At 40.6% G+C, this 23,274-nt stretch overlaps 1 protein-coding gene and 1 long non-coding RNA gene across 2 annotated transcripts; both read left to right on the forward strand.

Annotated features, from left to right (window-relative positions):
* Positions 1-152: 152 nt before the first annotated feature.
* gigyf1a (GRB10 interacting GYF protein 1a) lies at positions 153-16,344 on the forward strand. The gene is made up of 24 exons (XM_014028409.1): positions 153-481; positions 559-622; positions 4,289-4,418; positions 4,581-4,676; positions 4,819-4,936; positions 6,701-6,809; positions 7,134-7,333; positions 7,788-8,017; positions 8,712-8,829; positions 8,914-9,096; positions 9,496-9,674; positions 11,059-11,224; positions 11,320-11,543; positions 11,745-11,851; positions 11,951-12,051; positions 12,140-12,210; positions 12,303-12,440; positions 13,278-13,448; positions 13,524-13,735; positions 13,827-13,981; positions 14,326-14,492; positions 14,696-14,740; positions 14,831-14,975; positions 16,200-16,344. Exons 2-24 carry the CDS (start codon positions 588-590, stop codon positions 16,265-16,267), a joined length of 3,168 nt encoding a protein of 1,055 aa, XP_013883863.1. The 5' UTR covers positions 153-481; positions 559-587; the 3' UTR covers positions 16,268-16,344.
* A 221-nt stretch (positions 16,345-16,565) lies between these two features.
* On the forward strand, positions 16,566-22,827 carry LOC106532369 (uncharacterized). Its single transcript, XR_001312063.1, has 2 exons — positions 16,566-19,362; positions 20,767-22,827. It is a non-coding gene; the product is annotated as an uncharacterized LOC106532369 (long non-coding RNA).
* Positions 22,828-23,274: the final 447 nt, after the last annotated feature.

A 23,274-nucleotide genomic window follows, 5' to 3' on the forward strand; every position in this document is an offset into this window, starting at 1 on the left:
TTGTATTCTTTTCGGCTGTTAGATTTATTTTTGTTTTTTCCCGTGTTTTTCTTTTTTTTTTTTCTGATGAATTCTTCATATTTTTAACTTTAATGTGAGATACAACTGCTGTAAAACAAAACAAAAGAAAAAAACTATTCAAAAGTGTTTTATTTTTGTTCCACTGTTGATTTTTTGAGGTCCTTTTTGTTTTTTATGTTTTACAACTTTTTATTTTTATTTTTTTGGCTGTGAGTAGCAGGAGCTTCCATTCTCCAAAACGTCTCATCAGAACCCCTTCCTTACCTAGTTAAGACCTGATAACCTGGTATTCCTCAGACACCTGAAAGTGGCAGCTATTTTCTTTTTGTCTGTGTGTTTGGGGAGCTCTGTGACCACAGCTTAAGCACCAGTCAGCCTTCTAGTCACCTAAGCCTAACTAAAGCCAGCCAGCTCTAGCCTGGTCCAGTCCAGTTCAGCCTGCTCCGATTATCTGGACAGGGTAAGAACTATCCAGGAACATTTGTATAGTTTGGTTCACAGGGACAGAAATTAAAGTTAAATGTTTTTGTTTTTTAGATACTCAGTTCTGTGTGGACGTGAGGAATATGACTGCTGAGACTCTTAACTTCGGCCCAGAATGGTAATGGATCAACTCTTTTTTTTTACATTTAAAGTAATTTATGACTGGAGTTATTTTTGCTCCTGCAAACACATTTAGATACATTTTAATTAATTGGACTAATTTCAAGTCTGCATGCTAAGTTTTGATTCCTTTATAACACATCTTAATCCTCAATCTGTGGATGGTTTGATATTTACATTTCAAAATAAAATTGCAAAATTGTTAGTTTATTTTTATTTTTTATTATTTTGTAAAAATGTGAAATCATAATAATAAAAAAATCCCCCGTGTTTAATTTTTGGTTCAGCTCCAACATAACATGTACATGTTTAATAAGTAGTGATGCCGGAAATGATTGAAATCGCCAAAGAAGAAGAGTTTACCGTATTTTTCGGACTATAAGCCGCACCCGCCATTTTTTAAAAAAAACGTGCGAACATCAACATATAAGCCGCACCGGACTATAAGCCCCACCCCCATCAGTAAAAACAAAAACAAAACAGTACACCCAAAATTGTGGTCAAAAAAGTGAATTCAACATCACATTTATTTTTAAGAAAAAGGTTGGCAAGTTCACCGGTACAAAATAATAATAATAATAATAAAAATTTCAGAAAAAAAAAAGGCGAGAGGCCTGGAATTAAAACATAAAAAGCAAACCTTTAGAAATTACCGGTAAAGTTCGGAGGAATACGGTTCATTTAACTGACCTTATTTTGGTAGTTTTCTTTAACCGTTTCTGGTCCAACAAAAGGTCTCATTCATCTTCCTCCGGCGCACTGAAACTGTCGAAATCCTCCTCTTCAGTGTCGGAGTTAAACAAGCTGCGTCACACAGCGGTACCTGTTCAGTTTCTGTGTCGCTGTCCTCCCGGGCTGGCTCTGAAGCTGTGGTGTCCTCTTCACGTAGCAGTCCAGCCTTTCGGAACCCATTGGTGATAGTGGACTCGTTCACTCAGCTCCACTCTGTTAGGATCCACTGGCAGACATCAGGAAATGTCGCTCTTCGCATTCGGCCAGTTTTTGTGAATGACTTATCCCGGTCAGTCAGCTGCTGGGAAAGCCCTCCCGCTCCAGCATACATCACTGCATGGGATTCCTTCCTCGGGGAGTGCAATGCCGAGAAAAAAAAGTCAGCAGCTCTTCACTCGACGTTTATCCACAAACTGGTCCTGGATTAAGCTCCAAAGTTTTTATCAGTCAGATTCCACTGTGAAAAATGTCTGTTTTATCCCCTTTTATGAGTTTTTGGCCATTGACTATCTTTATATCGCTGCTTCCTGGTACAACAGTCAGCTCTGGAAGGATCGCCTTTTTCTTTTATTTTTTTTTTAACTTTTCTTCTTTTTTTGAAGCGAGTGGTTGAAGCAAATGGAGCATAAGAGCCCCCTGGTGGCTGAAGAAAAAAATCCACGTATAAGCCGCACCGGACTATAAACTGCATGGTTCAAAGTTCAGGAAAAAAGTCACGGCTTATAGTCTGAAAAATACGGTACTAAAGGCTGCCTGAAAACAAAACATTCCTAAAGATATTGGCGATGGTTGCACTCGAACCCTGTTTTGAATAACTTACGTTAAAGTAATTTTGTTCACTGTAAGATCGTCAGCTCTGAATGAGACAAACATTCACGGGGAGAAGAGAAAACGAAACATTTCAGGAGTTCAGGACATGATTTCTGGTTCCACCAGAAGGTCCCAAATACGGCACTGACAAAATAAAAACCTTGCTTAAACTATTAATATAAAGAAGATAAAATGTAGCTTTTTCTTTTTTCTTTTTTTTGTAACTTGTGTTTTTTTCTGATTTCATTTTAAAATAAAAAACTAAAACATCTAAAGGTCCAATGAAAAAAATAGGGATGTAAACTTATGAAAATTTTAGTCTGTTATTGGTGTTATGGCCGATAACTGGTATGACACAAACACACATTTTTTTTGATATCAGTAAAAAAAACGACCAGACCTCTGACATGGCTCTACTTCAGTTATTCTTGGCTGCACAGCGTCATTAACACTTATCATGATCACACAGATACCACTCGACCAGCCATCTCCCCTCCCAAAACAGAACCACGAAGATAAAAAGTGGGAAATATCAGACGTTAATATCGGCCCAGTTTTACTTATCGGACTGATAGCATTCTTTAAAAATGACCAACATCGACTGATAACCGATGGTAATGCTGATAAACTGTGCATCCCTTAAAATAAAGGACCAAAGTCAAATTTAGAGCCATGTCGTACAAAAAGCTTGTCGCTTACTGAAACCCCAGAAGTGGTAACATTAGAAAATATAACAAGGCCATGCTCTAATTATTAATTAATTAATTTTTTTAAACTTTTTGTTTTACTTGACTGATTAAATTTGTCTTTGACTGTGGTGCGGACAGAAAAATTTGCGATTTCATTGGAAAAAGGAGTTCTCAGAACTACAATACAAACTGGCTCTTGGCATGGACATAAAGTTTTGAATTTTTATTCGTCCAAGCACACATTCAGAAAGTTTTGTGCCATTTTGTTTCGATAAGCAAGTTGTTTCTTTTACATAAGAGCCTGGTAGTAAAACAACTACATGTTGGTGGTAGTGCACCAAGACAAGGGGGCTTTTTTATTCTACAGAACCCATCAAAAACAGGACTTTAGCATCATAATGGTCCTAAAATCAGATAATTTGTGTAGTTTAGTCTGTAGTGTTTGTTTTGCCTGAAGTTAAAACGTTGGCAGGCTCTCATCCACCTCTCTGTTTCACTGCCTTTTCTTCCTCACTGGATGTTTGTGCAGCCATTATAAGAGGGGGGCGTAGTCTCCAGCATGGTAGTGCTCCATCTCTATCGGCCTGTGACTTCTGTGTGCATTCTTGGTTCTGTGCCAGAACATTTCCTCTCTTTACACATCTGCAGCAGCTTTCCTCTGCTTGTGCCCCTTCTTATTTATTTATTTTTTAATAAAGCTGCAGGGCCACTTCACGGCCTCGCCACATCCAGCTGCCTGGCCCGAATGTTTACAAGCTTTTTTTTTTCTGTGCGTTGGCTCGACAAAAACTGTGAGGTTTTTGTCTGTTGTGGTGGTGGAACTAAAAGTGAAAACAAGCCGCCGGTTCAGCACAGTTAGGATTTATAAGAGTAAAGGAAAAATACTGTGAACATATAAAGTGTCTGGAAAAAGTTTGACATTTATTTATTTATTTTAAATAGAAGCAAAGGCGTATTGCCTCAGCTCTCCTCTTAAACATATTCATATCTGCTGTACTTATTTTAACTTCTCTGATATGTTTCTGGGTGTTTTCCTTTACCTTTTTACATTCCTCGCCCACCTCCACATCTCGGAGCTGCATATGGTTTTGATGCTCGGCTGTTAATCAATGACACACTTTGTAGAGGCTGCTGAATGGAGCCATTGTTAAACAGCAGGCCTTGGAAACCAGCCTGCGAGTAATGGCTTATTAAAATGAAATCTTGAGATTGGAATGCTACTATATCATCTCTGAGCTGAGCGTATTCAGGGGGGCAGGTTGTTTTGGAAAAAAAAACATGGTTGATTTACGATAAATTTCTTTTATTTTCTCTGCTGCGAGATGAACGTGATTATTTTCTTTCTGCGATGGCAGGAGCTCCGCAGATTTGTTTCTAGGATTAAACTTTTTTAAATGTCAAGTTCTTGTTAACTTTCTGTGCTCTTCGTTCAGGCTTCGTGCACTGTCCAGTGGGGGGAGTGTGACGTCTCCCCCTCCTTCCCCCGCCATGCCAAAGTACAAGCTGGCCGAGTATCGCTACGGCCGAGAGGAGATGTTAGCACTTTATATCAAAGACAACAAGGTCAGTGGAGGATCTGGATTTTACTGGGTTAATTCTGTGTTAACAGCTAAGAGTTGATCTAAACAGGAACGCTAGGTTTTTATTTTTCTTCTTGGACATGTGATCCTGTCTGTGGGTTATTTGGTTTTTGTTCTCCTAAGCACCGGCTCTTATTGTGTTTAGGTCCCAGAGGACATGCAGGATAAGGAGTTTGCTGCTATTTTGCAAGATGAGCCCATGCAGCCGCTTGCGCTGGTGCCTCTCACCGAGGAGGAGCAGGTCGGCCACGGCACACTTCAACACTTATTAATGCTGCAGAAACTTTATAATCTACGGGATAAAATGACCTCGGCGAGCTGTTTTACTGGCGGACAGACGAGTTCACATTCCTCACATTCTTCTTCCGTCGCTCTCTCCACAGAGAAACTTCTCCATGTCCGTGAACAGCGCGGCGGTGCTGAGGCTCGTGGGAAAGGGAGTAGGTGGGCCTGCACCAGCCGGGGTCGTCCGTGGACGAGGGGCCGCGCGAGGTGGCCGAGGTAAGATTCGACGCCAAACGGAACAAATCGGTTTTAACGTGACGAATCCAGTGAAACTACAATGGCTATTCTTCAAGCTGAGTGAAACAGTTGTTCAGGGCGACCGATCAAGTGTTTGTTTCCCCTCTTTCATCCTCCATCTTAACGCAGCACACTTCCTCTTTGCTTATCTAAATAATCCTCCTTTTGTCCAGCCTCACCTGCTCAAAAGCCACCGGCCTCACGAGTGTACCACAGCTCGACACGGGCCAGCGTAAACACTCAGCGCTCGATTCTAAACAGCCAGGAGAACAATCGCTCAGTCATGTGTTAGTGTGTACGACTGCCTTGTCACAGGATGTTTGAGGCTTTAAAATTGAAAAATGAGCAATCATTTGTGCTTTTATGTCCCAGAATCTCTTAGATCTAAGATTAGTTTCTCTTACACCGCCTCAGAAGAAATGCTCTCACTGGAACCGAGTTCCTTTTAAACTGGTCCAAACATTTCATTTGTTGTTGTTTGTTTCAGAAGGGCCAGCTGACATTACAGAATATGTCAGAATTAGCCATGAAGGCTAGTTTTCTTCTGTAGTCCCTCAGGGTACCATAGGTATAAAAACAATACATACAGGCAGTGGTGGGCAGCACTTGTCTAAAAGTTAGTTCCACTAACCCTAAAACACTAACTCAGATATTTAGGTCCCCTAATTCTAAAGCACTAAAATAACCCAGTCAACCCATGAACATTCTTCAACAGACAACATGAGTCACATGTTGCTCTCTTAAGACTTATCATTGACATTCAGCTGTATTTTGGTTCATATTTTGTCACCTGGTGGATCAGTGACACACATACGAACAAAATGATTGAAGCTTTCATCGTCAGCTGTTAACATTAACATTGATCAATAACATTTATAGACCTCAGTTAGTGCTTCTAAATTAAGCCTATAAATTTAGCAAGTGCTAATCCACTAATAAATTTTAAAATTAGCAAAAGCCCTAAAGCACTAATCAGGAAATTGGTTCCCCTATTAGCACTTTAGGGGAACTGTGCCCACCACTGCATACAAGCTAATAAGATTCTTCCATGAAAAATGGCTGAAAATGTCAATTAACATGTTTTTTTTTTTTTTAATAAAGGCAAACACTACATTAAAAGTCCAGACATGGCCAGATGAAGCCACCCGTGGACCGGATGTGGCCCACGCGCTGCCAGTTGAATATCCCTGGTTTACATATTTACAGTATTTATTCATGTATAATACAATCTCAGCATAATACGGTCATCATTTTTGAACTTAAAAAGCATAAAAAAAATTACTCACCAATAACCCATGTATAATATTACCCCCTACATTATGGATGATTTTTAGCATTAAATTTCTAATATTATACATGAATAAATACAGTAATTATGCAAAACCTGTGCATTCTTCTGCTTTCTGGTATTTTATTCCAGTCATGAAAATATTTGACTAAATAAGATTTCTGACATATGTCTAAGAGGGACATCAATGTCAGTAGCTCTGGTGAAGACCAAACAAATATTTGGAAACCTGATCATATCATCCCAATTCAACAGATGATGTTTAGTTATAAATATTGCACTGCTGAAGTTCTACAGGCTTGCGATGTGTCAGATGTGCGCCGTTGATATAAAATTTGTTTTATGTTTTTTTTCTCGCTGTGGGCAAAGTTAACCACAATCTCATCACAAGAAGATGTCAATCATCTCGTTTCCTGTTTCAAACCGACCCCGTTCCTTTCTCTGTCTTTGAACAGGCCGAGGCCGTGGCGAAGGTGGATTCTACCAAAGAAGTATTGAGGACACTGAACTGGGGTTCGGTCGCAGCGTCCGAGAGATACACCGCAGCCAGAGCTGGGACGACCGGTGAGGAAAACAGCCTCAGATCTGTAGCAAGGACACAACTGTTTCTGTGAATTAAAAGCTTTAATCTGAGCTGCTGAAAGGATCTGTCATCATGTGTATTAAGTTCAGTCACTTGCTCTGTTCTTTATGAAGGTTTGCACTCTTCAGGTTAACTCAAATTTGCAGACTTTATTTTTCTTACCTACCCAGACTGAAAGGAAGCTTTTGTGTGTTTGTCATCTAACGATTCATAAGAGCGGAACCTGTTTTATGATGATTTTATTGGTTTTTATCACCTAATGGAGTCGTTTTCTTTCCACTTCCCGCCTTTTTTTTCTCTCTCAGGGGTGAACGTCGATTCGAGAAGCCGCTGCGGCGGGAGGCGGTGCGTCCCGGCTTTGAAGAAACCGGAGGTCCCGGGGCTCCCGGGAGGAAGGAGTACACAAGGGCTGACAGCGATAACTGGCGCACCCTCCGCGAGGAGCAGGAGGAGGAGGAGGGGGAGCCAGGCAGCAACTGGAGACTCACTGGATCCCGCAGGGATGGTGAGACAAACACAGGAGCTTATTTCTGCTCGTCAAACTGAACAGAAAACAACTGTATACAAAATAAAAACATGGATTTTATTTATTTCTTTAGATGTAACTTTTAATCTTATTTATAATTTAGTTGCTGCTTAGTTTAAATTCAGGACATGAAAAGGTCAGTATAAAAACCAGGTGCAGAATTTTTACTGATTTTAAATGTTAAAATAATGAGTGACCTTCAGAGATTTGCTCATGATTGCAGCGTCAGTTTTATTTTGAAGGAGCTCATGCTGACATCTAGTGGCTGTGAAGAGGTTTTTGCAGAAAAGTCAGTTTGTTTTTAAAATCAGTTTGTTGTTGACGGTTCAGCAATCCCAGGAACTGAGAATAAGGCACACATTCTTGTATTTTAAACCTTGGAGGGGAAAAAAAGCAGCCTGTTGAGGATCTGAGTGGTCTGTTTCCCTGTTAGATGGTGGTCCTCGCTCAGCGGGCTGGCGGGACCACAGCGGTCCAGGTGAAGGTCGCCGCAGGAAGTTCGACTTCGACTTCCGGGACTCGGAGGGCCACGGTCCCGGCCGCCGGCGCGCGGGGAGCGAGGGGCTGGAGGACGACAGGGACGGCCTGCCGGAGTGGTGCACAGATGAGGAGGATGGAGAGATGGGAACCTTTGACTCCTCTGGAGCCTTCATGCCTATGAAGGTACGACAGATTACCACTTGTTTAATCTTAATCCGAGGTTTTCTCTAAAGTCTCTGAATTGTTAAGTTTGATAAACGTGGAATTTAAAAAAATTTAAGTAATTTGTTGTCACTTTAGAGGAGAATATAACCATACTAGTCTTTATTGAGCCTACAGTGCAGCTGAATTTGGACCACATGAGCCTTTTGCTGCAATAATCATAAATCTGATTTTTTTTAATTGTCCCACATAGCTGTGATCCACAAAAAGTTAATTTCTCATAATTTTACACCAGTGGTCCAGTTTAAGAAAGGAAAGTAAATGTATCTAAATTGAGTTCACTTTTAAAAGTCCCTTGAAACAAACCTGAAACTCCAGCGAGGAGTTGAGGTCGTTCACTTGATTCACCCTGTTCATTAAACATCAGTGGAAATTTAAAGAGAAAAGTGAAAACAAGCAGAGGTTGAGAAATCTCTTAAAACTTTTAAGTGTTGTGGCTTTTCAATTCCAGCTTCTTTTTATTAGTCCAAATGAAAAACAAGAACAAGAGAAATGGTTAGTTTCTGTTTACTGAGCTCCACAGTGATATTTATTGATGCCAAAGCTCTTTGTTCCTGTTTGCAACAAATACAATAAATTATTACTTCTTTTTATTTGAAGATACTGACTGGTTTATCAAACAAAGATGTGAGCTTTTGCTTGTTTGTGTTTTTAGAAGGGCGGGAAGGAGACAATCCTGGAGGAGGACCTGGACTTCCAGGGCATCGAGGAGGAGGAGGAAGAGGAAGAAAACCTCCCTAATGTAGAGAGGAAGAGCTCTGAAGGAGACAGGGGTGATTAAAAATAGTATTTTATGTATTTCTTCTTTATATATTAAAGACAAAAAGACTCATTAATTATGTTTTTTCTATCCTCAGAGAGTAAAGATGCCGTGTCTTCTGCAGGGGATGAGAAAATAAAGCCAGCATCACCCTCCTCTTCCTCTCCTCCAGCCCACTGTGCCCCTCCTTCACTGGATCTTGGACTTGTTGGTCAGGTGATGGAGAACTCTCACCTGAGCAACAGCCACTGTGTGAAGCCCAGCAGCTCACCTGCAGATGGTACGATCACCCTCACACACCTCGGCTTGTATAAATAGATTTTTTGCGTGTTTTAAATCGAATAAATCCCCTGCATCGGGTTTTTGTTTTGCCCACATCCACTCATTCTGAAATATAAACCTTGTTTTGAAGCTTTTCAGGTTCTTGTACGAGTTCTCATTAGTGTTGGACTCATAGCTGCAGGACGGTGTGTGTGAGAGAGAGAAAGTTTGGCACTGAGTGTATGTTGGTTTGACACAGAATCTGTTTATCTGCAGTCATTGAATATCTTGTTTACTGGCGGTGCTGTTAAAGCTGGATCAGATACAGAAAGCAGCAGGCGGCTCAGAGCTCCAGAAACAGCAGCGGTAAAAATAGAAGCCATTGTTTAATTCATCCTTCGTCTTGTTTCTGTATCAGACTTGGCTCCCATTGGGAGCTCCAAGGCCCAGCTGAGCCCCACCACCCCCACCCCCGCTGCTGCTGCCGCCGCCTCCTCCTCCAGCCTACCTCCCCCACCCTCTTCCTCTGCTGCTCCTCTCCTCCCTCCTTCAGGAGGAGATACTGAGGATGATGAAGGCATGAAGCACCTGCAACAGGTCGGAACAGCAGATCATCCTAAATAATACACACAGATCATGAAGGGTTTAGATGGGTCATTTAAAGACTCTTTCTGCAGATTTGTTGAATTTTTAAAAGATATTAGTTTAAAAAAATGTACAAAATACATCTTATTGTAGCTCAGACTTATTTCAGTATTATATGTTATGGTTGATCTTTAACTCAGTTGTACTGAAAGTTTTTGCATTTTGAAGTTTTGGAGCTTGGAAGTCTTTTAGGCCAGAGGTTCTCAAGCTGAGGTCACAGGACCCCCAGTGGTCCACGAGTTGCAACTTGGGTGTCCTCAAAATATTGTAACAAGATGTCCTGATGCATTTCAGTAATCTAGGTAGAAAAAAATCAAAAAGAAAAAATAAGTAGGTCCTCTGGACGGGTTCTTCTTTAGTGAAACGTTTCATCTCTCCTCCAAGAGACTTCTTCAGTGCAACAAGATGTTGATCTTTGTTTTTATTTCTAGCATTGTATTTGGAACAAAGTAAAAGTAAAACAAACATACTAAACCAAACAAAAAATAATAATTATTCCCATGGCACTTCAGGGTTAAAATGACCTTTTATAAGGGGTCCCCAAACCCAAAACATTTGAGAACCCGTTTCAGGCTGTGTTCACACTGCAGGCAAATGTGACCCTCATCAGATTTTTTTCCTGACAGTCTGAACATGAAAAATCCAAATATTTTTTTTTCTCAAATCCAACCCAGATCTTTCAGTACTAAAGTGAATACATATCTGATATTTTCTAAAGTGACCTCAGTCTGAACACTTCATCAGACTTGTGCGTCAGTGAGGTGAGGGAAAAGAAGGTCGATCCAAGTAATAAAAATAATACTAAACTTGAATCATGCAGTTTAAATCTTGTAGATCTTCAGCTACAGAACAGAAGTCCAGTTGCTTCGTCTTTGTTCTTTTAATTTTGTAACTGTATTAAAGTTACCACAGCGATACTTCACTTCCAGCACGTTGCTCCCGTTCCTAAAATAAAACCTGAGCAGCCAACAAGAGGCAGGTTGAAATGTAAACAGTGAAATAAACAAGCAGATGATTGTTTAATTGGCTTCAGAAGCAGCATGCTAGCATGTAGCATCCATGTTTTTATAAACAATATGATGTCATCTCTGTGCATGCAGGTCGAATCACTGCTGTAGAGAATTTATTTAATTCAAAAAGACAAATTATATACAGTAAAGTAAAAAAAAAATTATCTATATTATAGATAATAATATATATATTAATATATTATATTATTTATCAAACAAACGTGGTTCTCCTAACACTAGATTTAAAACAACTCAAAAACATCTGGATATTTGAATAAAAAAAGGGGAGTAGAAGGTAAAGACTAAAGCTGTGTGTTTCTGTGCAGGAGGCAGAGAAGATGGTGGCGTCCCTGCAGGACACCTCCTTGGAGGAGGAGTGTTTCACCCAGGCTCTGCAGCAGCAGGAGAGCAGGAACACAGCTGCTGCGCTGCCGCTATCTCACGAGGCTGCTATGAAGTGGTTCTACAAAGACCCTCAGGGCGAGATCCAGGGTACCGCTCAGCTTCCATGTTTAACACGTCTGAGTTCAGCTGGTTTGTGTTTGAAGCTGAGGTCAGCAGCTTTCTGTCTGTGTCCTCTCCGGCAGGTCCGTTCACCACGGTTGAGATGTGCGAGTGGTTCCAGGCCGGCTACTTCACCATGACCCTGCTGGTGAAGCGGGGCTGTGACGAGGGCTTTCAGCCCCTGGGGGACGTCATCAAGATGTGGGGCCGTGTGCCCTTCGCCCCAGGACCCTCGCCGCCGCCCCTGCTGATGAGACAGCTCCCACCAACGCAGCGCTCGCAGCCCAGCCGGGGGCCCACCGGGACTGTGAGTCAGACCTCAGTCAGAGGGGAGAAGATACATGATCGATGTGAAAGTCATGTCTTTGAAACCCTCGTTACAAAGAATGAACCGTAGCTGCTCTGATGACTAAATGCTGCTGTCAGAAACGAGGCAGAGGAGTTGTTTGGGTTTTGAAGATTCGATCATAAAGTGTTTTATCCTGACTAGTTTCTGTTGTGTTTGCAGGGAAACCTGGAGCAGGAGCGTCTGAAGAAGCAGCAGCAGCAGGAGCTGGCGGCCGCAGCTCTTTATCAGCAGCTCCAGCAGCAGCAGCTATTCCAGCTCATGAACAGGTGCAGAAAACCTAACACCATTATTCATCCCAGTTCAGTTTATTTATACCTTTTAAACATTTTAGTTTTAACTGGAAGAGGGCTTCTTCTGTGTGTCAGGTGCAGTGAGCAGGGTATAATGCCTTCGATGAACAGGTCGATGTCAGTGCCAGATACAGGGTCCATGTGGGACATGCATACCTCAGCCTCACAGCCGTCAGGTACTTTTTTATTTTCTACATTTAAAACTTTAAATTAAAACACACAACCGCAGCGTCTTACCTGTTCTGTGTGATTGTTTCCATTCAGGCAGTGAGGCCAGTCTTTGGGACTTAATGAATCCTTCTACTCAGGGTCCAGCTCTTGAACAGCTTCAGAAGGTCGGTTCAGTTTTACAGTTTTTTTATTTATTTGTTTATTTACTTACTTATGCCAAACTGAGTTAACACATTCGACGTCCCGTTCCTCTCAGCTCCAGCAGGAGAGGCGAGACGCTGAACTCAGGGCGAAGCGCGAGGAGGAGGAGCAGCGTAAGAGGAGGGAGGAGAAGAGGAGGCAGCAGGAGGAGCAGAAACGGAGGGAGGAGGAGGAGATGTTCAGACGCAAGCAGGTGAGATGAAAAATAAAAACCAAACAAGACAGGATCAGTTCTGGCTTTTAGCTAATTTTACCTTTTAGCTAATGCTAAGCATTAAAATTAGCAAAACAAAATTCTTTATTTACACAACTGTGTTCGTTTTAGTTTGTAGCTACAAATTTGATAATTTTAGCTTTTACCTGTGATGCTGCTAATTCTGTTTTTGATAACTTGGTTTAAAAGCTAAATTGAACAAATTATTTACTATTTTGCTATGACATTGATAATTGTGGCTTTAAGCTAATTTACCTTTTTTTAATCAGTTTTGTTAATTTTAATGTTTAACAACAATTTTTATATACACTGTTGTGCGCATTTTTAGTTTGTAGCTACAGTTTTGATCACTTTAGCTTTTACCTATGATGCTGCTAATTTAGAGTTTTGGATAATGTCTTTGTAAATTTAGCTTTTAGCTATGCCATTGCTAATTGTGGCTTTTCAGCTACAGTTTTAGTAATTTAAGCTTTAGCTACATTCAACCTTTAGTTATATAGTATAGTTGTGCTCATTTTAGCTTTTAGTTATGGTCTTGATACATTTTGCTTTGACTGTTTTGCTAATTTTTTGCCATAGATTTAGTGATTTTAATTTTTAGCTACCATTTTGCTAGGTCTAGCATCTTTTCTGCTTGTTTTCACTTTTAACATATCGGTCATTTTCGAACCGTCATTCAGTTTTCTTGTTTTTATTTTTACAGAAAATGAAACTAGTTTAATAAACACATTTAGTTGTAGTAAAATAAATAAAAATCAAAGCGTCGGGAGTTGAGCAGGTGTATAACGTGACGTCCTGTGTTTCTCCTGCCTGTAGTGTCGTCAGCAGCAGGAACTGATCATGAAACTGCTGCAGCAGGCCCCCCAGCAGCAGGGGCCGGGGGCCAGCGGCTCCAGTTGGAGCAGTGCTTCTTCATCCGGGCTACCAAAGTCAGCGAAGTCTCTGACTCTGCTGGAGATGCAGCAGCAGAGGGCCCAGCAGCAGAGAGTGAGTTTCTCAGCTGTCACAGGATCGCATGTTTGCAGGGAGTTAAAAACACTGATCCTGTTTCCTCTCCTGCAGCACGCCGGCATGTCCATGGGGAGCTCCTCCATGGGCGGGCAGTGGTCGGAGGGCATCGGCATGTGGGGTAGCATGGAGGGCAAGGGTGGGAGCGGCGGCTCCTCCAGCAGCATGGGGATGTGGGACGAGCCCGTGAAGAACCAGAGCGGCCTGCGCGGGAACACCAACAACAACCTGGGCTTAAAGAACAGCCGCAGCAGCCCCTCCCTCAGGTAAAATAAATAATCCCGAATAATCTCTCCTCCCTAACATTCCAGATATTTAGTGCTTCACTAATAATACGTGCGTTTATCCTTTTTGCAGCGATCAGTACATGATGCGTCGTAAACGGACGGAGGAAGAGGAGAAGCTGCTGAAGCTGCTGCAGGGCATGAAGCCTCAGGACGGCTTCACCACCTGGTGTGAACAGATGCTGCACGCTCTCAACACCTCTGCCAACAACTCCTCCTCTCTGGATGGTACGAAGCTCAGCCTTGAAATGTTTCACTCCACTGAGTTCAGGCTAAATTCACCATCAATTAAACAACAAATCAGAACTACGTAATCTCTCCTAGCAGCACTTTTGGGAGTCATATTTTTTGCTCAGTGGTAACATTTTGTTGATGTGCAGCTTTTGTTCGTCACTAGAAATGATGTTAAAACCAGAAACTAAAAAGGAATAAAAACAAAATATAAAATCTGTCCCTGATAACCACATACGATAATGCTGAGACATATCCATGTAATTCATAAATAATTATAATTATCTAGAATCCTTTTGTTTACCTTTTGATAACTGTCTTGACGTCGTGTCTTTGTGAAGTTGCCACCATCGTGGCATACCTGAAAGAGGTGGAGTCTCCCTATGCAGTGCTGGATTTCATCCGGTCCTACCTTGGGGACACTGTGGAAGCCAAAGAGTTCGCCAAACAGTTTCTTGAGCGACGTGCCAAACAGAAAGCCAACCAACAGAGGCAGCAGCAGCAGCAGGTAGGCCTGAGCTGCAGGACGGGAAACACCAGCTTTGTTACATTTAAAACAAAATGTTTAAGAAGGACTGTTGTATGTGCATGTGTAGAGTATTTAAATGACAACTTTGTGTTATAAGACGTATTGTTCTAAAAGTAAATTATGTTGCGGTTTAAAGACGGATCTTTACATTTTAAGTGGCTAAATTGGTTTTATCCCCCCAGTTATCAAAGGAGGTGGGTGGATTGAACATGAACTTCCCTCTGCAGGTAAATCCAGATACAAGTACCCTTGTTTTATATCTTCATGTAACACGTATAAAGATTAGATGTGAATCAAGTAAATTTTTGATTTGTCAGGACTCGATGCGAGGTATGAATCCGAGCACTCTGCAGTCCATGTTTCAGGCCAACCACATGGGCAAAGCCAGTCTCTACGACAACCAGGGGGGAAAGATGAAGAAGAAACAGCCCATGATGCTGCACCCTGACCCCAGCATCTTAGGTAAGTGACCTCGCCGACTTACAGAGATTGTCTTTTTGAGCTAACAGTCTAGACCTGTTAGCCCCTTTAGCTAGTTGTAAACATTCATTTTAAGTCAACAATACTTCGATGTTGTTAAATAGTCCCTCGCTGTAAACATGTTTTCTGTTCTAGACCAGTGGTTCCCAACCTGTTTTTCTCAAAGCTCCCCTTCTTTTACCTCCAATCCAAGCTGAACCCCCTCCAATTCACCTTTTGCTACATTAAACTGTAAACAAAATAAAATTACATTTAGTCTTTTCTAACATTCATACAAACATAAATGTATAAACATATATTTGTCCATCAATAGAAACGTATATAAACAAATCACAACAAAAGCTGTGCTGAATCTAAATTTGCATATAATACAATGTAAACCACACTTCATTTACTCTAAAACACTAGAATCTATAACCTATCAGTTTTAATCCATACTGTGCAAAAAAACAAGTGTTAGCATTGTGCTAATTGCTGCTAACATGCAGTCTAAAGCCCAAAGAGAACTGCTAGCATAATGCTAATCTCTCCAGAACACTCAGGCAGGAAAGTTTACAACACAAATATTAAACTACATAGTTACACAAATGCCTAATATTGCCATTACAAAAGACTTATCACATTGAGCAATATATTTAACTGTAAATGTTGAAGTTTTCTTAAGAGGTTTTTTTTTTTTTTTGTATGTTTGCATTTTTTAAAAGTCACTTCCTGTTTCAGCAACATTACTTCCTGTTTCACGCAAAGTCCTTCAGAACAAAAGTAAACAACCTGCATAGCCCCCCCTAGTGGAATGGAGGGAGTCAATTTAACACCCCACCTCTTACAAAAGACACATTAACCCTTTATCAGAATAAAAGGATAAAGTGAATATTTACAAACTTTTATTTGGAAAAAATAAGTTATACAGAGTTTTAATTATTCAAATGGACTTGTTTTGGTGGATTATTATTTTTTCTTTTTTAAATTCAAACAATAAATTGGTATTTTCACAACTTCTGACAGACATGGCTATGCCCCACCCCTCACCCCGCTGCTCTCAGGCGCTCAGGTTGGGAACCACTGTTCCAGATGAGCTTATTCCTTCTAGCTGTTTCTGTCTCTGATGTGATTCGTGATTATTTTGGTCCCCAACTTTTTCTTGTCCTGTTGTCGAGTCTTCCTCTGGTCTTAAGTTACTTTCTCTCTGTCTGTCCCCTCCCCCAGGGTACTCATTCCACAACCCGGGCGAATGTCTGAGCATGAATGAGCTGGAGATGGTGGAGGATTACTGATGTGACGCAGCGCAGCAGCAATAGCTACCTGAGGCCTTTCTGTCTTTTAATCAGACAAACCTGATGACGAATGTGCACTGCTGGGGGAACCGGGGAGGGTGGGGTGGGGGTGGAGAGGGAGAACCACGGGAGGGGGTTTGGGAGGAAAGGGAGCGAGCAAACAAGAAAGAAGGGAGGTGAAAGGCAGAGGGGACTAATCTCTGGCCCTTTATCTCTCCGGTTAGATAAAATAAAAGCGCTCCCTGCTGCACCGGTTGATCACTAGAGCGGGGGAGAGGGGGGAGGGTGAGCCGGGGGGAGGTTAGGACGGGGGTATCCTCTGGCACTCTAAAGATTAAGCACCTTATTCAAACTAATGCACTTTATTGAGATGGGATTTGAGTAGTCGTTTGTTTCTTTTATTTTTTTCTTTCGGTATGTGTGTGAGTGTTTGAAATCAGTGCACACACGATATGTGTACACACACATCTGTGTGGGGGGGGCGGTGAACGAGCAGGCGGGGGGGCGATGTTAGGTTTTCAAAGTCAGGGGGACCTTTTTAGTTGAAACCTTATCAGAGAGCAAATCCTTTCTCAAAAGACAAACACTGTTGATATTTCTCTTTGTTGAGCATTTTTTTACATTTATATATAAAAAAGTAAAGCTATGGAAAAAAAATTTGAGTATAAAAAAACTTGAAGATTTGCACTTGCCTCAAAAAAAAAAAACAAAAGACAAAAAAACAACAAATGGGGTTAGATAGAGAAGTGAATATTTTTGTGAATGTGTATGCGTGGAAGATGTGTGCTGGCGTGTGTGTCGGTAATAATATACAGTCTGCACAATGTTTCTTTTTTATTTTTTTTATTTTATTTTTTTTATTTTGTTGCTTACCAAGATGTATGAAACATAAGAGGCCATTTATGTCTTACTTTTTCAGTTCAGGCAGTAATTTCTATTCATGTTCCGAGTGCGTGCGTGCGTCTGCGTCCCTTTCCAAGCGGGGGATTTGATCTGTTCGATTCGAGAGTGCGACTGAACGAGAGAGAGGCCAACTGCACAAACATCCTTTCTCTCACCAGCTCTTCATCCCCAGACAGAATTAAAAAAAAAACAAAAGAACTCAACGCATTCATTTGTAAATGTTAGCTTTGCTCTCATGGTTTGATGGACGCCGCTTTCCCTCGGAGTCGTCTGCAGTCCTGTGAGGACTAAAACCTGATGAATCTTGAGGGGCGTTGGTGTGTGTGCATCTGAATGAGGTTCTGTGTGAGTGAGAGGACGTGTTCATTTACTGTTTGTAGAAATTAAGACTATAGGTACTCATTTTGTATGTGCTTTTTATTTTAATTTTTTTGTATGAATGCACATTTGTGCCTAAGAACTTTTGATAGGGTGCATGGCCATTGAGACATTAACTCTTTTTTAAGAGTGGATGCGATGTGTGTTGGTGCTCAGCACATTGTATGTAAAGTATGTAAGTTTAAATATTTCTAGTTCAGTCTAATTGGGGTGGGGGGGGGTGATCCATCGGAAGGTTGGTCAAGTTTGTTTTCCTGGGGTGTGATCACGTTGCCTTTTGTCAGCTCTCGATCTTGTGAATGAAAGGTGTCGAGTTTCTGACTCTGGAAAAAAAAACAGCATCTTAATGTGCAAGCGCACAGACGGTGCATGACATGTTAGCATATTGTGTTACTTATTCATTGTTGCGATTTGATAATGACGAGTTTTTTTTAATAAAAATATATATGGATATATACATTATATACAAAGTTTAAAAAGTATTTGGACTAAGATAATGAGCACTTGGGGCTGCTATTTTTGTTGTGTGTATTTTTTTATTTTTATTTTTCTTAAATTGTTCTTTTTTATTTTTTTTGTTTCATTATTGCCATGTGAAGTGTGTATTTTTTTTCTTAAGAAAACATTGAATGTATTCCAAAAAATTACAAACCCGTGCTGATAACAAATTTCTTTTTCCTCAGAAGATTTCAAAAAAATGGAAACAAAATAGAAAAAAAATAGCTTCAAAGAGGTTTTCATTTACACAGTGGCGAAGAAGAAGAAGAAAAAAAACTCGGGATGGACACAGTTGAACACACTGCCTCTACAATCCTGGTCGTAGTGACTCAGAATTAAAAGAAAGGACTTTTTTTTTTCTATTTCATACTGGAGCTTTGGTTGTTTACAAGCCACATGGATAACTGTGGGTGCAGTTTTTTTTTTTTTATTTAGTTTTGTTTTTGTTCCCACATTAAGACGGGTGGGGTTTGCAAGTGCGCTTCTGCCATACGGACAATGAGTGTTGTTGGGGTTTTTTCTTGAGGACGAGCGGCGGGCTTCTGTGGACACGTTTCTCTAACTTCGGCCCGTTTGAACCCCGATCAGCAGAAAAAAAATGAGGATGGACTTTATTTTGTGAGGAGCGGAGCGCGGGCCGCGTTAAGCTAGGGAGAACTGGTAGTTTTTGTGCTCGTCTTCACCTCGACCCTCATACGCACTCACACCCTGCCCTCACCAACTCACCTATGCACTTTTGTTCATTCAAGCTGTGAGGTACAATTTTTGGGGGATGGGAGCACAATTACAACAGGAGGGTTGCTACGACTTGGGACAAAGTCACTGAAAAAAAAAAATCCCAAACTGAGACTCGGGAAGCCAGTCTTCTCCCACCTCCTGTACATAACCATATTTTTGTATTATCTTTCAGAGTTAAAAAAAAAAGAGAGAAAATTTGCAAATGGATGAAGGAAATTCATTAGACATACAGAGTGAATGTTCTTGATGAAAACCAATCTTTTTTTGGATCTAGTTTTAAATGGACTCGCTGTGAGTTTCCCTTTATATGCCAGTAACCGTGAAATAATTGGGGATGGAAGGGGAACCCACATGGACTGAGGTGTTGGACGTTCTACAGTGGCTCCTAGACTGACTGGTGGCTGCTTATCACAATGGACGTTTGTTTGCCACGTTGAGAGCCTAACGAGAGTTTGATCACCACATGGTCGAGAGGCAGACTTGGGTTGGAATGGAGGTCGGTGAGGATTTCCACTCAGTCTCCCAACCTGATGACTGCCTTGAGGACTATAAAGTGACTGCAGGAGGAGGAGTGCATGGTAAGATATTCTTGCTGTTTTTTTATTTATTGATTGATTTAGGAATTACCCTTAAATGTCCCCAAGCTTGATCCCATGAATGATTGAGGATTCTGCTAAGCTTTATGACATCTTGAGTTGGTGATTGAGCTATTTGAATCCGGTGTTAAAGCAGCTACAACATTCAGGACATTGGGTCACGAGGACCAGGGTTGGGGGACCTCTGCTTTGACGTAGTCACAAGGATATCATTTCAAATACTTCATGTCCCTTCAAGAAGCCAAAATGCTATCAGATCCTCTTTACATAAACAGATGTGGTGTCAGTGAACTGGTCTACCATATAAGACATTGACTTTTTGTACTCTTGCAATGCATTGAAACAACACTAAATTAGATGTGATGGGACAAAGTATTTGTAACAGAATTTGTTTTTTCTGCTAGAGGTGAATGACAACGCTGCCAAACAAAACATTTAAATGCATCAATCTAGACAGACAACACATTTTACTACAGTAAATACATAAAAGTTGAGTTTGGTCTTGTAGCCCAGCACCTAAGCTTTTGCATCATCTTTGTTTGAAAGTCCACCTAAATCGAATACCATTTTTGTTAGCATTACCCTCACCCATTCCCCAAGGCCTACCCTACCATTTGGCCCTTGAAGCAATGTAGCAAAAAGTGTAGCAAAATCTTTTATTTTGAGCTGGGATACCCTTTTAGCTTGGTAATTGATAATGCTATAAGTAATACATTGGTACACATCATACTAAATGTTTTCTCTCCTGGAATGAAGCCCCACTTCCAGGGGATTTAGTCTTAGTCACTTTGCCCTCCCCCATCAGAAAAACAACTTAGACACCCCTGCCCCTCAGCATACACCATCTAAACAAAAGGTTGGGTTCAATGCCTGATATTTATTTGAAGTTCTTCTCATTGCTGTCAGGTACAGAGGGAAGGTTTGTGTCTCTTCAGTCGATTGTGTAAGTGGCATGTTGTGAAACAGGCAAAGCATCAGAGCAGAATATCTAAGCTGTTGTTCGACAGACTTCCGTAGAACTGAGCAGGAACCAAGTTAGAACAATTGTTGCTGATAATACAGTCCCAAGACTGCTTAGATATGAGGAAATTTTGTAGTTACATTTATGTTTTGGTATGCCATTCCTACTACTTGGTCATTTATCTATTCTATTCAGTTGAGGTTTCTATTGTTTAAAAGGAGAAGTATGTTGAGTTCACATCTAAAGAGCCAGTGTTAAAGGCAACTTCACAGTTCACTTACACCACATGTCAGTGTAATGAGGTCTTAAGTGATGGTGCAAATGGTACAATGGTATTCACTAAATATGTCAACTCTGATAATGTTTCCAACAAGATAGTATGGCAACTTGTGATGATTATTTTCCCCTTCTTGTTTTGTAAACAGGAGTCTGGCTTTGCTTTATTTGCTGCCCTCTGCAAGGAGGATTTAATCTACAGCCAACCCATGAATCAGCTAAACTAAAGCTGCCCTTTTTGAACTTGAACCCTAAGACACTTGTCAACCTCGGACTGGGCAGGCCGTCGGCATCGGTTGGACAAGTTAATCAGCAATTGAACACATCTGGGTCGGACACGTTGGGCTTCGGATCTGATCGGACACTCTCCAACGAGGAAGAGGACAGAAAGGCACAACGGTGCCACGATGATCACAGCCCCGAACACTTGGATGGGAGAGGTCTTCTACCGGCAGGACACATAACCTGCCCTCCTTCCTAAAACATAAAAGAATTACAGTGGAGCTCCTTGCAGCTGTGGAACTGGATGGACTTTAAAAAGGAATTGTACAAAAAGACTTTTAAAACATGACAAAAAAAACACGATTCGCAGAAATTCTCAAGTCCAAAGGAGCTGCAAACACACACTACATGCACACTTTACAACAAAAGTTACATTGACTCTCTGGAACCATGTCTGCACACACGATAGAGACACAAATATCAAACCACAAAGACATAAAAGCATCAGCGCTCATCGGTATAAATGGCGAGCTTTGTTCATAATGTAAAGATTTGTTTGGATTTTTCTCTCATAGTGGGGTTTTTTGCTTTACTACTTTGTTCAACATGCCTTAAATTGTATAGTTGAGTCTTGAATGGCTAACTGAAAATGTTCTCAATGATAAGTTTTAGTTGGAAACCACCTGGTTAACTATTCTCAAGTTGAAATATGGTTTCAACATTTTCTGTTGGCGAAGAGAGCCGTGGTGCATAAACCTCATACATGTGCATCCAATCACCTTTAAAGTTACTAGCTAACTACAGAATAGAGCAGGAAGTGTTTTTGTTTTTTTTATTCTAATTTTGCTGGTGGCTGATGTTGCCCGTTTGCTTTCTTTGAAATGGAGAGTGAATTTGTTCTGATTTAAGAAAATTTCAGGTGCAGGCTTAAAAGGGCTGAAGTCTGTACTGTTTGGAGCTGAGCTGAGCTGATTGGATTACGCGTAAACATCAATATTTTAACCTCAGTTTGAGAAAACTAATTTCAGTTAGTGTCAGTGAAATAAACAAAAAGATGCTGTTTTCCAGTTCTCATATAGTGACTGTAAAAGCAAGCTTGCATGATTTATTGTTGGTCATTTTGGACACTAAATGTTTTTTAGGTGCAAAACAAGTTGGTGCATCTGTTTGTCCTGTCGTTATTGTTGGCGACTACATAAGAAGCTAACAAGTCAGCTGTCTGTCTGTTAAAGGAAGGCTCATTCTGGATGTGCTTATTTAAAATACCTTTAAAACATTAAGGTTTTTAGTTAACTAGTAGTTTTTTGTCTCATTGATAAGTACGTAAAAAGCAGCTTTTAATCCAAATGTTACCTGATCATAATTGCCTAGCATCTGAATCGTAAAACCTTGTATGCATTATATTTTTTTGGAGATTTTTGTGTTACTACCTGCTATAGCCCCTGAGTAGCTGCAGAAAGCTGGTACACCTTAGTAACGCTTAATTGTCTCCTAAATTTAGACAAAGGAAGTCAAAATGAAGAGTTTGTAACAGAATTTAAGTTTATGCGGCAAAGTCTCTTATTTACGAATGTCTTTAACAATGGGGTGTTTTTAAGATGATATTGCGTGGTATTAATCAGTGGTTCGGCCTGCTTTACCTATTTTACTGCACTACAGATGATTTTATTACATTAACTACTGTATGGTGTTGTCCGGGAAGCAACAATTAAATTGGATGATTGATCTTTTGGAAAAGATTCCAACATGGCCGGTGAGCTCGAGGATATGAATTCGATCATGTGACGCTTGCTAAAAAGTCCACCTCCAATTTGGCAGTAATTGTACTCCAATCAGCTCAGCTCCACTGCTTATTAAGTCTTTGAATGTTGTTTAAAAAAATAACAACGTAACTGTACATTTAATGAATCTGTTTCAGAAAAGAACAACTGAAAGATGTGTAAATAGTTTGACTCCTGTTTGAAGAACAAAATAAATACTAAATAGCATTTAGTGGTCACAATTCTGGTTTTTGTGTGTGTATGTGTGAGTCCCTGGGAGAAATGCAAATAAATAGTGTATGCTTTTCTTAAGCATACTTCAATAATTTTAATATCTTTATAGAGAATGAAACCAGGAATGACTAAGTACTTTTATATGAATGACATTTTACCAAGAATAATTAAAAAAATTTACTGAAGAAATATTTAAACGAATTGAAAAACAAAAAATCTTAATATCTGAGACTTCCGGTGTGCCTGAACTGTAGTGATGGGCAAATGAAGCTTTTCTGAAGCACTGAAGCTTGCTTTGAAAAAGGGTTCATTACTCGAAGCTTTCCAACACAGTTCTCTTTGGGACCATCTTGTGGCCAAAAATATGAAAAGCTGCTTGAAACGGCACAAAGTGAAGCACTTCATCGTGATGGAGATGACAGCTTTTTAATGAGATATTTC

Source organism: Austrofundulus limnaeus, unplaced genomic scaffold, assembly GCF_001266775.1.
Source record: "Austrofundulus limnaeus strain Quisiro unplaced genomic scaffold, Austrofundulus_limnaeus-1.0 Scaffold758, whole genome shotgun sequence".
Classification (NCBI taxonomy): Eukaryota; Metazoa; Chordata; class Actinopteri; order Cyprinodontiformes; family Rivulidae; genus Austrofundulus; species Austrofundulus limnaeus.

Coding starts and splice junctions, on each gene's coding strand:
- gigyf1a (XM_014028409.1), top strand. CDS start 588: ATGACTGCTGAGACTCTTAACTTCGGCCCAGAATG. Junction 7,334..7,787: donor CACTGGATCCCGCAGGGATG/GTGAGACAAACA, acceptor TTTCCCTGTTAG/ATGGTGGTCCTCGCTCAGCG. Junction 9,097..9,495: donor CAGCAGCTCACCTGCAGATG/GTACGATCACCC, acceptor TTTCTGTATCAG/ACTTGGCTCCCATTGGGAGC.